The sequence below is a fragment of the Hermetia illucens genome, chromosome 3 (assembly GCF_905115235.1).
Source record: "Hermetia illucens chromosome 3, iHerIll2.2.curated.20191125, whole genome shotgun sequence".
In the NCBI taxonomy this organism is placed as follows: domain Eukaryota; kingdom Metazoa; phylum Arthropoda; class Insecta; order Diptera; family Stratiomyidae; genus Hermetia; species Hermetia illucens.
Window position 1 is genome coordinate 26,122,076 of NC_051851.1, and position 12,069 is coordinate 26,134,144.

Below are 12,069 nucleotides of genomic sequence, written 5' to 3' on the forward strand. Positions count from 1 at the left end.
TACAGTATTATTTAGAATTTATTGTTTTACCAATTTGCAAGTAATTCACAAACAAAATTTCTTTCGCATTCCAAAAAACTGATGCTAACCCCTTCTTGGCCGATTTCTGGACACAAACTCGTCTCGGAGCCGGAGAACCAGGTTCACTCCACTCTTCGCCCCTTGTTTTGATTCTGGATCATGATGAAAGACCCAAGTCTCATCCATTGTCATGAATCGACCCACAAAGTTCACTTTATCCTTTCGAAAACGCTCTAAATGTTGCTGAGAAAATCGCATTCGAATGTGTTTTTGTTCCATTGTTAGCAAATGCGGCACTCATTGTGCACACAGCTTTCTGAAACCCAATACTTCAGTCAAAATATTGCTTACACTGTCCAATGAGATGCCTAGGGCTTCTAGTAAATTTCTCTCGGTCACTCGACGATTTTCGAATACGATATCTTGTATTATTTCTACGATTTCTGGTGTTGTTGCTGTTTTTGGACGTCTTTGACGTGAATCGCCTTCACGGCTTGTACGACCATGTTTAAATTCAGCAATCCATCTTTCTACTGTACTAATTGAATGCGAAGAGTCCTTATACACTTTTAATATTCGTTCATAAATTTCCTTAGCTTTTAAATCTTCCAAAAATAAAAATTTAATCACTGCACGATACTTGATTTTTTCCATTGTAAGGAAATACTGTGACACCTCGATACTAAACGGCTTGTAAACAAAGAATGAGTTGACAGATTGAAATGAAACTTTACATACGTTCATATAAAGAGTGTACCAATATAACAAAAAAAAATTAGGCTAGTGGCAACGACCTCTCTTATCGAACCGCAAAACTTATTGTCCAGTTCGACATCAAGTGGGTGCGGATTTAGGATTCTCCTCCTAGTTTTCTCCAGAGTGTATCCGATTTGACGTCCAACATTTTCAAAAGGAGTAATCACATTCATCCTTGGAGATGTAAGAAATTAATGCAGAAATATTCCTTTCTATATTTCATTGACCTCCATCAGATACTTATAGCGAAAACAGTGCAGCAGATAATATATACATGTGTGTATCTTACGCAAATATTTATATAATTTCTGTTGTTAATAATGATCTATCGATTTTATTTTATCACTTTACGGCTGAATAAGTGAAAGTCATGCAGTAACAATTTCAAAGTACACACAAGTATATATATTGAGCTCGTGCATGTAAATATTTAGAAACAGTTCATCGTTCTCTAGTATTCAGTGAATGCAGTCTCCTTTTATCGATATGTTATTTGAATGTTACAGCAAAAATATAATAGTAATTTCGCTATTATTTCCATCTCAGATAAGCCACGTACTAATCTATAACTGTCGGAGATAAGGTGTCATATTTATATAATATTACAGTCGATTGGATATCATGTGTAATAAATTTCTTGATAACGTCTAGAAGGACTTTCGGATTATGGGGTAGCTTATGGTAGTTGGGTAGACTCGTCATAGTTGTGGACAGTACCTTTAGTAGCTCAGTGGTTGTAGCTAACGGATGTCTTAGCACTGGTGGGGTGAATACTAGCTTCAAGTACATCCTTCTTGTTGTATATCCATCATCATCCTCTTCAGTTGCCATCAGAGCTTCTTGGAAGAAGTTCTGATCTGATAAGGATTTTTTAAACTCGGTTCAGGGTTTTATAAAACACGCCCCAAAATGTTCTTCGGTAATTTCATACAAAATAAGATTCGGATTTTGAGTTTTGAATATTCAAATTTTTAAGCAAAAAACGTTTAAAATTTGAATATTAAAATTCGGCAGTTGAAAATAAAACGGAACGTGCAAAATATATCAACTCATATAAAATCCTTTTTTTCGATTCTCTTCCTGAAGGTCTAAGTGCGCTCGGTGCTAAGTTGGTTTTTGTGGCGTTAGGACTAACAACCACAGCTTTCGTGATCTCAACAATCGTTGTTGCTGTGGAAAAAGCGGATTTGCAAGATGATCTGGATGCATGTCGAAATGAATTGCTTATATCAACAACAACAACCACTACAACGGTAGCCACGACTTCTAGTTCATCTACAGCATCAGTAACAACCCCACCTACAACCGCAACCCCGGAAGTGACCGAAACAACTCCAGCTCCTGAGGTATGTATTCTTCAACTTCCTCTATAGTTTCTGGTTAGTGAAAAAGGGGAGAATAGATCGGGAGTAAAATTTAGTATGCTGGACCAACGTTAACACCAAAATAAGATGGAATTTGAGCTTCGATTAAAGAAGTCCGTTCATTAGAAAATCTTGGATTCCATCCCGAAAAACTTAGTGATTTCTTCTGGAGTATCTTGATTTTTATTGGAGGTGCAAGGACTATTTGAATTGGAGATGACCGAGTGATCATCTGAGTTCACCATGATCAAGCATGAGGTCCTTAACTTAAAGAAAATCGAAGAATTTGACAGTGTAGGTCCGTGAACATCTAAGTGCAGCTCTAGTGTAGTGTCGCGTTGACTTCCTTTGGTCCTTTTGAACACTTCGGGCCCTTTCTCATGAATTCTGGGAGGAGCCGCAGCTCCGAGCACTCAGGCCATTATTAGGCCCATTGTACTATCCCCGTAAGTTGCCTATTCAATGGCTTCCCGCCTACGGTGTTCGCAGCCTTTAGCGAATCTGAGAACATTCTCAAGAGGCAGAGAGTGTGCAGATTCCTCATTGAAGAAAACCTTGCCAAGGTGTCTTCGTCTGAGATCTGAGGATGCCGGGCAGCTGCATAAAAAGTGCAGGGCTATCTCCTCTTCCTCCTCACATTGGCTGCACATAGCCGAAACCACTACCCCAATCTTTTCCATATGGTAGTTTAAGGGGCAGTGTCCCGTCAAAAGCCCTACTAGGGTTTTCATGTCCCACTTCTTGAGGGACAACAAAAATGTCGCTCTAGTGGCCCTAGGCACTTTCACAAGGATTTTCGCTTGCCGGCAAGAGTCCTAATTTCTCCACTCGGTTGCGTGAATCCTTGCAATTTCACCCTTCAGAGTAGACTTGACAGTAGATGGTCGGATTGCAAGAGCTGGTTCTGGCCCCACCATTGTGGATCCAGATCCTCGGCGAGCCAGTCTGTCAGCCTCCTCATTACCGGCGATATTAGAGTACCCCAGCACCCACATCAGGAATGTTTCGTTCAGTCGGCCAAGTTTCAGCAGCACCTGATGACAACTCCACCCCAACTGGCTTGATATGTTGTTGCCATTTAGTGCTGATAATGCCGCCCGACTGTCGGAACAGATTTGAATGGTACGACCCCTCCATTTTTGTCGCAGACATTCTTCCGCTGCCAATGAAATGGCATATAACTCCGCCTGGAATATGGTCGTCATTTTTCCGAGAGGTCGGGTCAGTTCTATAATCGGATTCTCCGAGAACACACCTGCACCCGATCCATCCTTCGTGACTGACCCGTCGGTGAGGATTATTAGGTCTGTAATCTGAAAAGACTCATGGCCACTTGTCGACCATTGTTCTCTTTCGGTGATTACGACAGTGTATGCCTTTTCAAAGACGAATCTGGAAACATATGATCGGTCGGCATCAGGACTACCGGATGTTTTCCAAGGAATTTCCAGATAGACGCATGCCCGTTTCAAGGTTACTTCTGGAGTCAAATAGTTTTTATTACTTTCCTTTTTAACTGAAGCTTCATAAACGTCTCAACATTTTCTACCAGATTGGCGTACTTCTTGTCCTCAAGACTAATATCCTTTTTTATATGAAGCGGAGGACACCCCCCATAGCCTGTCTCCTAGACTTAAAGAAAGCTTTTGACTCCGTTTGGTAATATGGCCTCGCTTTTCAGGTTTCCGAGATCCGAACTGCGCTAGCAACTCGTAAGCGGTTGCACTCCGGTGCATATTGATTTGTAGGATGCGAACCATGTTGACCGCGTCCTAGCTCCAAGGTCTCCAATTCTGCTCTGAAAACTGGACACCGCCCCGAGCTTGCAATCCGGGCATTGGGTACCTCGGGACATTCTCGTTTGATGGCTTCTTCTACCTGAATCTTTTCTGTGAGGCGGTCAAGGTCTCGGATTTCCAGAGAACACGTGAGTTCCAGGCTGGAAACCAAAGCTTTTTCTCCCAGAGGCCCCTTAACTGCTTCACTGAACGTAATATTATGTATTGGCTTCGGGCCTAGTTCGACTAAGACTCCACCACCCTTCGTTTTACCAAGAGAACACACTTCTGCTCCATTATCTTCGGGTTTGATCTTGTAACGGATTTCACTGAGGACTTCCGCAAATGTCTTGCCTTCCGTCGGTTTAATATACAGAGTTAGTGGTCTAGTCCTCCTTCGTCTCCCCACCTTTTCTTTTGGTGTTCCGTCCTTCGTGTCTGCCTTAATTTTAGGCAGGGGGTTTTCTGATGGCGCGACGTGCTGTTGTCTCTTGTTCCTCTTCGCCTTCTTCTTTTGAGCCCTGGAGAGCACCTGAGTGAAGTCTTCTTCAGATGTCCTTTCTCCTTTTTCCCCTTTTTTCCCCAGTTCGCTCTGCAATGGGCTGTCTACGATCCGTTTGGTACTCGTAGTGTTCTCGTCGGGAAGCGCGGTTGTTTCTGCTTCGTGCAGATTTTCTCCTACTCTCCATGTCCGCTTATAATATGAAATCTTGTCTAGGAACTCCTCCAGTTCCATTAGCCCGTTTTTCACCCCCTTGCCGACGTTTTTTTTGGTGGAGCGTCGAAGATCGCATGCGCTTCACAACTACCGCACATTTCTTAATAAGTCTTTCCTCTTCAGCTTGCGCCAGAGTAGACAGCCCTCCCACTCGGTTTATATTCGAAACCATTTGGTTAGTTGCGATGGTTTCCACTATGCCTCTTTCCGCAATTATAGCACTGCGTGGTACGGTCTAGGTTCCTGTCTCCGTTGTAGGTGCCGCATGCCTTCAACTTCTTGGTCAAATGTCAATACCATCCTAATTCTCTTATTAAGGCCATGCAGATCAATATCATCAAAGAAGTCTTCGGACCTGATCTGTTTCCCTAGATCCCTTTATCCCTCCAATTTCAAAACCGTCTGTTCGATCCCCAAGGTAGAGTAAGTCTTCTACACCGGCAATTACCCCGACTCTCAACTTTTTAAACTTTCTCATCATTGGCACCTATCCTAGCTTCTGATCACCATTCCTCTCCCGCATGCCACCCATCCCTCGTTTGTCCTTCCCCGTCACCCCTTTTTAAGGCTTTGTTTGTAAAATCGGTTCAATGTCTACAACACCCACTTATATCAGAAACGGCTATACCGATTGACATCAAATTTAATGAAAAGGTGGGAACTATGAAAATCCACACATGTGGTAAGCTACATCTTTCTGCGTTAAGTATAACAAAGGGAGGTTCTCCAACATGCAAAAGGGCGGTGTAATGTTTTTTTTCACCGAATATAGACGTTGGGTATCAAATGAAAGGTTTCGATTAGTACTTTTCGATGCCAGTCTTAATTTGGACATTTGTTGGGAAGGTGGGAGTACGGATGGTCGAAAGTGATGACTTCTTTAACGGAATCATTCTGTCAGCTGAAAAATCTGAAAGAAATCACGAAGCTGCTTTCTTCCGTTGTCAGGCCTTAAAATACCCTCCATGTCGACATCTACTCAAATTAAGTTAATAGTATATTACTATGTTTTAGGACATTGACTAGAAACTCCCCTTATTAACTTGAAGTGCCGAGCTTCCGGTTTCCGACTTATTCAAATGTGCTCAACGAGTGAAGTTTTTTTTCGAACTGTTTCGACTTTAATCTAAATACATTTTCCAACTTTCCGGGGTACATAATAGGCTACGACGTTTAGGGTCGTTATCATCATCAACATCAACGGTGGAACAACCGGTATCCAGTCTAGGCCAGGCTTAGTAAGGAACTCCAGACATCCCGGCTTTACGCTGAGGTCCACCAATTCGATATCCCTAAAAGCTATCTAGTGTCCTGGCCTACGCCATTGATCCATCACAGGCAGGGTCTGCCATGTCTTCTTTTTCTACTATAAATATTGCCCTTATAGGCTCATAAATTTCGTCCTTATGTAGGCTACGGAATCGTCTATCCACATGCAGGGGGCCAACAATTATTCGGAGGATTCATTTCTCGAACGCGGCTAAGAGTTCGCAGTTTTTTCACTAAAAATCCAAGTCTCCGAGGAATACATAAGGACTGGCACGAAAGTCCTGGGGGTTTAACGTGAGTACCTGCCGTGAAGGCTTAATCCCACGGTCCTCTTCGGACGCGGATTGATTTTGTGACCACAATCAGAGCCCCGCCATGCAAGCACAGCGGTCCTGGTTTATACTGAGTGCAGGCTCAGCATTCATACCAGTGGATGCGAGGCCTATCTAACACTTCTGCCGCAACTAAGGGGTATGGCGCCCGAGTTGTACAGCGCAACTCCACGCTTGAGCTCCGAGGAGCTCTGCCCGCGATGTAGGCATAACCACAACTACCATGAAACTCCCACTAGGGGGACAACCGCAAATAACCGGGCCGAGAACACATCCTCCAGGAATTCTCCTGGAGCATATGCTCTCAGAGGGCCATCCCGGTTCCCATGGTACCAGATAACCTCCGGTGAGGCTTCGTGGCAGAGCCACTTCAGATGACTTCCTTGCAGACTCGGGTCTGATCACCCTCCTCGAGTACGTGGGGACATAAGGACTGGCAAGATCATTGTCTTGTACAGTAAGAGCTTTGACCCTATGGTTTCGAGCGGAAGAATTTTTGTAAGGTGAAATAGATTCTATTGGCAGCCAACAACCATGGGTGGATTTCATCGTCATAGCTGTTATCAGGTGTGATTTCCGACTTAGATAGGAGAAATTTTCAATGGTCTCAAAGTTGTAGTCTTTATTCTTCCTGTTTGACCAGCGCGATTTGTTATTGTTGGTTGGTTAGTTTTTGGTGCTGACGTTGCCACCATATATTTTGTCTTGCCTTCATTGATGTGCAGCCCAAGATCTCGCGTCGATCACTGCCTGCCACTTTGAGCATCAGTTGATGAACTACTTGGTGTAATTGGTCGCCCCATATTTAACCAATCCGACTTAAAGTTTTTAAACCGGTGAATTACACGGACTGTTTCTTCTATACTTGGTGGTGGCAGTATTTGTCCGTCGTCTTCAGTTCGTGGGACCTCCAGCTCGCCGATGTTCTGGTTGTTGAGCAGTTCATCAAAATACTCAACCCATCACTCCAATATGCCCCCCTGTCGAAAATCAGATTTCCCTCTTTGTCTCAGTTCAGCTCAGCTTACACTCATCGTCAAACCAGCCGTTCCAACTCTTTTTGTGGTTGGGGCCAAGTGTGTTTGTGGCTGTATTTATGATAACGCTCTTCAGATGGTGGTGAAGATCTTTCGTTGATGTTTCATCTCCAGACGTCTTTTGACTGCGATCATCCCGGCAACGTATCGCCTGAATACGGGTTCCATGCCTACCTGGCTGTTAAAATCCCTAAGTATGATTTTGATATCATACCTGGGATAGGCTTCGAGGATCCGCCCAAATGCCTCTTAGAAGGTATCCTTCTCCCACCCTGCAGTCTCCTCTGTAGGAGTATGAACGCTAATGGGGCTTATATTTCTAAACTTGCCTCGTAAGCGCATAGTGCATTGCCATTCGCTTATGTTTTCAACGCCGATAATAACGGGTTTAATTTTTTGGCTGACCAAGAAACTTACTCCGTGTACCTGGTTTACTTTTACATGAGCAAATCGTTATTCCGTTTTGTTGCTCGTCAATTTTGTTGTTCGTCGTTGTGTTATCAGGCTCCTGTTGTGGCTTCGTAACATCGTTTTGCCGTGTAGGGTTGTCAGCCCTACCTAGAGGACCAGTTGGTGCAATGTGTCCCGTTTTCAGGGGCGGGAGACTCGCCTTCTTCCTTCTCCGCCTGCAGCCTTTCGTTAAGAAAGAGCTCCCAGCCGTCACCACGTGGAGGTGGAGATAGGGTGTGGTAATAGTAGCTGTTGGTGTTGGTTCAGCAGGCGTTTCCAAGGTTTTATGTTCCATCGTGGGTACCAATCCATGTTTCACTCTGGGACCTGTACTACCCTTTGGCCACCACCGCAATAATAATAAATATAAAAACGCTGATAAATGTTTGGGCACCACTTTATATCATACTGCTCCCATGGCAGAGGTGAATCAGCATCTGATGGGTTGCCTTTGTCCTGGAGGAAATCGTCAGCCACAATGATTTTTTTAATAAGCTTTTATCGAGAAACCGAAACTGGAAACGCTTTCTTCTCTTTCTAGATCGACTATCGCCTACCAGGCAACATAATACCAGACGTTTATGATCTTCATCTCAACCCCAACTTAGAGAGTGGTGAATTCACTGGTCAGCAAACAATAACAATCAACGTTCTCGAAGCAACAAACGAGATTATACTACATTCGAATGGGCTAACAATCTTAGAAGTAGCTGTTGCGGAAGGACCGGGGGAATCATTGGAACACGCTAACAAACTGGAAGTCATATTCAAATTGGATACCGTACGGGAATTTTTGATTGTCTTTGTAAGGGAGACATTGAAAAAGGATGAAGTATATACCCTGGATGTTAAATTCGAGGGTGTAATGCTGGGGAAGATCGTTGGACTGTACAGCAGCTCGTATTCTAAACCGGATGGCTCGAAAAAGTAAGTAGGATTTTATTTTGATTACACACGCCTTATCCCACTTATTGGATAGGTGGTTGGTAATTGCGAGTCTTAGGGGCCTCAGTTGATATTAATAGGGAAATTCAATTTCGTAGGACGTAAATTGGGGTGTCCTTCTAGAGATGTACTTTTGTTAAAATTCTTTTTCGGTTTGAATAATTGAACTGGAGAGGAAGAGCTTCTTGAATTTGGTATGTGATGCTGGTTTCTTCGAAATGGGTACCAACTGGCCCACATCCACTTGATGCCGGACCAGACCAAATGGAGGGCAACTTACTCCCACTTTTTATGGTCCACGGACTCCTGTTTTTGGATTTAACGCCCAAAGCTCAAAAATCAAAAGAGGGACGAAGACGGCTACGGTTTCGTACCAGGGCAAAGGCAACTCATCAGACGCTGCCTCACCTTGGCGAATTATAAAAGAGAGCCGCTTCGGCCACGCTGCTCCCAAGGCAAAGGTGAGGCAGCGTCTGATGGGTTGCCTCTGCTCTGGTACGAAACCGTAGCCATCTTTGTCCCTCTTTTGATTTTTGAACTTTGGGTGTTAAACCCAAAAAGAGGAGGGTGGACAATTTGAACAGATTAGTTTTGACCTTACATGTCCTGAAGGGAAAAGAAACAAAGCCTGCCTAGAAAATCTTCAGGAATTCCTGCATAAATTTTCTCCTTTTGCTAAGGATGTATATGATTTCAAACAATGTTTAGGCATCCGAAATTATTGGAGTTAGACTCTTTAGTCTTCTGCAACTCTAAAAAACTTTGGTTGCATCGTGGGTTCTCCCATTGAAAAACTTTTCGCTACAAGGGGGACACCATAAGATACAAACGAGATCCATTTTTGCTCTTTTCATTTCCACGTCTGTTACGCTGGCTAAATTGTTTACAGGAATATGGACTATGAGAGCTTTGCAGGCATGAAGTTGGTCAGTTACGATTGCTATCCTTTTAATGTTCTTTTTGTGAGCTTTTAGAAGTTAAGAACAACGATGTTCACTGTTACAACACTTCATTTTATTTCATTAAAAACAATGGAACTGACAACTTCAACAAAGGCTGAATTACATAAAAACTTTTTATAGAATCCTTTCACTATTTCCAACGACACAACTGGTGCTCGTTATTTTTATTATTTTTCTCACATCTTGTATCTTTCCGTTCTCATTTTTTTCTCATTCCAAAATATGACATTTCTCGTCACCTACTCTGCTCTTCACTCCTGTAGCGAGGTCTAAACTGAGTGGAGAACGCCGGTGACGTCATCTGTCCGCTGGTATTCGCAATATTCGAAATAAATTTCGAATGCCGCGAATCCTGCCGCGCCATAAGCTTGTCTGAATGCTTGCCACATCGCTTCATCTTTAGCAGAGAACAGCGAAATATTGCTGATCCTCAACCAGATGTGAGATACAATGTACCAGCGAAGGCCTTGCCTACTTCCGTTTCGAAATTGATTACATGTAGAGGTGTTGGCTTGGTGAGCCTAAGGCACAAGCCCGCTTATCAATGATTTCATTTTGTGATAGAAGAACGAGCTTTTCCATAATCGATTTTATAGTTCCTCTGTAAACTCTGAGAGCTTCTATGGGGTGTAGGTCCTCATTGAGACCAGATAAGAAATTCAGGATTTTGGCTGCAGTGATGATCCTGTCCAGAAGAGTGTACTGTTTACGTACAGCGTCTCTTTTTACAAAACGATGTTGTTCGGGATTTTTCCACGTTCAGAGGTAGCTTCAGCTTGGTTCACTTCCATGCAAAGACTAAGGCTAACTTACCCGAGGTGATGCATTTGTCGCTTGTATAGACGAGGCAATCGTCCAGAAGGTACTAAACACCTTTGGCGAAGTAGACAGCTCCAATCTGGACCACTGAGGCTTTGCAAAAAAAGCGTGGATCAATGAGATGGGTCGATAGGTCTTTAGGTAACTAAATTCCTTGTTTTTCTTGGGAGTCGCGCTATCTTTGTCTCAAGGGAGTCTTAAGGCTAGCTAGATATGGTGTTGGGTTCTAAAAGTGCATGCCTTGCGTGTAGATTAAGTCAATTGATGTAAGCGTAAGTTTTCGTCGGTCCCTGGAGCTGACTCTGATGGGCGGTTATTTGGCACTATGGACAGTTTTTTCGGAGAAGAACAGGTGGATGACAAAGGGAGAACGAGAAAAATAAAAAAAAGGCCTGAACTGCAGTTGCTATTTTGGTTTTCGATTTTATAAAGAAACACCCGGTTTTTGCTTGTCATTGGCATGAAAGAAACATAATGGTGGTCCAGAAGCAGTTGATTTTAGCCCTGTTGGTAAGAAAGGCGGCGCGTGGATTGAGTTGATTGAATGTCATCCGTCTGATCTCGTTGCTCCATGTTCGAATCCCACCTGGTCATCTATGTTTATGCTTGTCTTTGTGGTGTTCTCTTGCTCTTCTCTTGGTGGTGTTCTGCTGCTCTTACTTTTAGTCCATTCAAGAAATATCTACTAGTGACAAGCCGATTCGTTTTCCGAATGCCTGGATGCACAAGATCGTGTGATCTATGGAATACTTCCTTCCGAAAAACTACCGGAATATATGGCTGAGTTGAGTCGAAAAGGGGAAACTCTTGAAATTTGTATTTGGAGTTGTCCCTGAAGCTCTGATGCACTACATCATCCTTCTGTGCCTCGGCGATTGTCGAAAAATCCTTCGTGGCACCCCTAAAATGCGTGACAAAGCATTACATTATTCTTGCCGGACACATATTGGACGCTTTGTCGGGCTGCTTCTTAAACGCGAAGGTAAGAGGCTTGTGGTCTACCTTCTAGGGAGTATCGGAAGTACTTTATTGTAGTGTACGCGGCTAATAGCTTATGATCATAGGTGCTATAGTTCTGTTGAGCAGCATTCAATTTCATAGAAAAGAAGCTCAACGGCTGCCAGATTTAGTTCGCCTTTTGGTGAAGGACAGCACCTACAGCGATGTCTGAGGCATCGACAAATGCGGCTTGGGGTGCATCTTTTTGAGGAAATGATAGGAGTATAGCGTCAGCTAGCTGTCGTTTGGCTAGCTCAAAAGCCTGGACGGCCTCTGTAGACTACGGAATCACGCGTGAGTCTTAAGACTGAGTCCAACTAGGCATTGAGGATCGCTATAGTTATGCGGCTTTAGGCAACAAACGACAAAAACCTTAGGTTGTGAGAAGTCTATGATGGCCTAAACCTCGTCATGATCCGATTGGATTCTCTCAAGAGAAATCATGTGCCTAAAAACGTCACCTGCTGTTCAAGGAATTTGCACTTTTCAACGTTAAGCACATGACCAGCCTCTAGGAGACGTTGAAAAATGTATTCGAGATGTTCCAAATGCCCAGACTCAGTGGAAGAGGCGACCAAATACACGAAACAAAAGTTAAGGATTCTCAAGACAGAGTGGA

At 43.5% G+C, this 12,069-nt stretch overlaps 1 protein-coding gene across 1 annotated transcript in view; it reads left to right on the plus strand.

The window, feature by feature from the left end:
- The first annotated feature begins 1,470 nt into the window (after positions 1-1,470).
- Positions 1,471-12,069, plus strand: part of LOC119650966 (glutamyl aminopeptidase-like) — a 68,690-nt gene continuing 58,091 nt past the window's right edge. Inside the window, exons 1-3 of the mRNA XM_038054222.1 lie at positions 1,471-1,696; positions 1,864-2,123; positions 8,267-8,652. Coding sequence (XP_037910150.1) covers positions 1,687-1,696; positions 1,864-2,123; positions 8,267-8,652 — 656 coding nt within the window. The 5' untranslated portion in view covers positions 1,471-1,686. The remainder of the gene's footprint in view (positions 1,697-1,863; positions 2,124-8,266; positions 8,653-12,069) is intronic.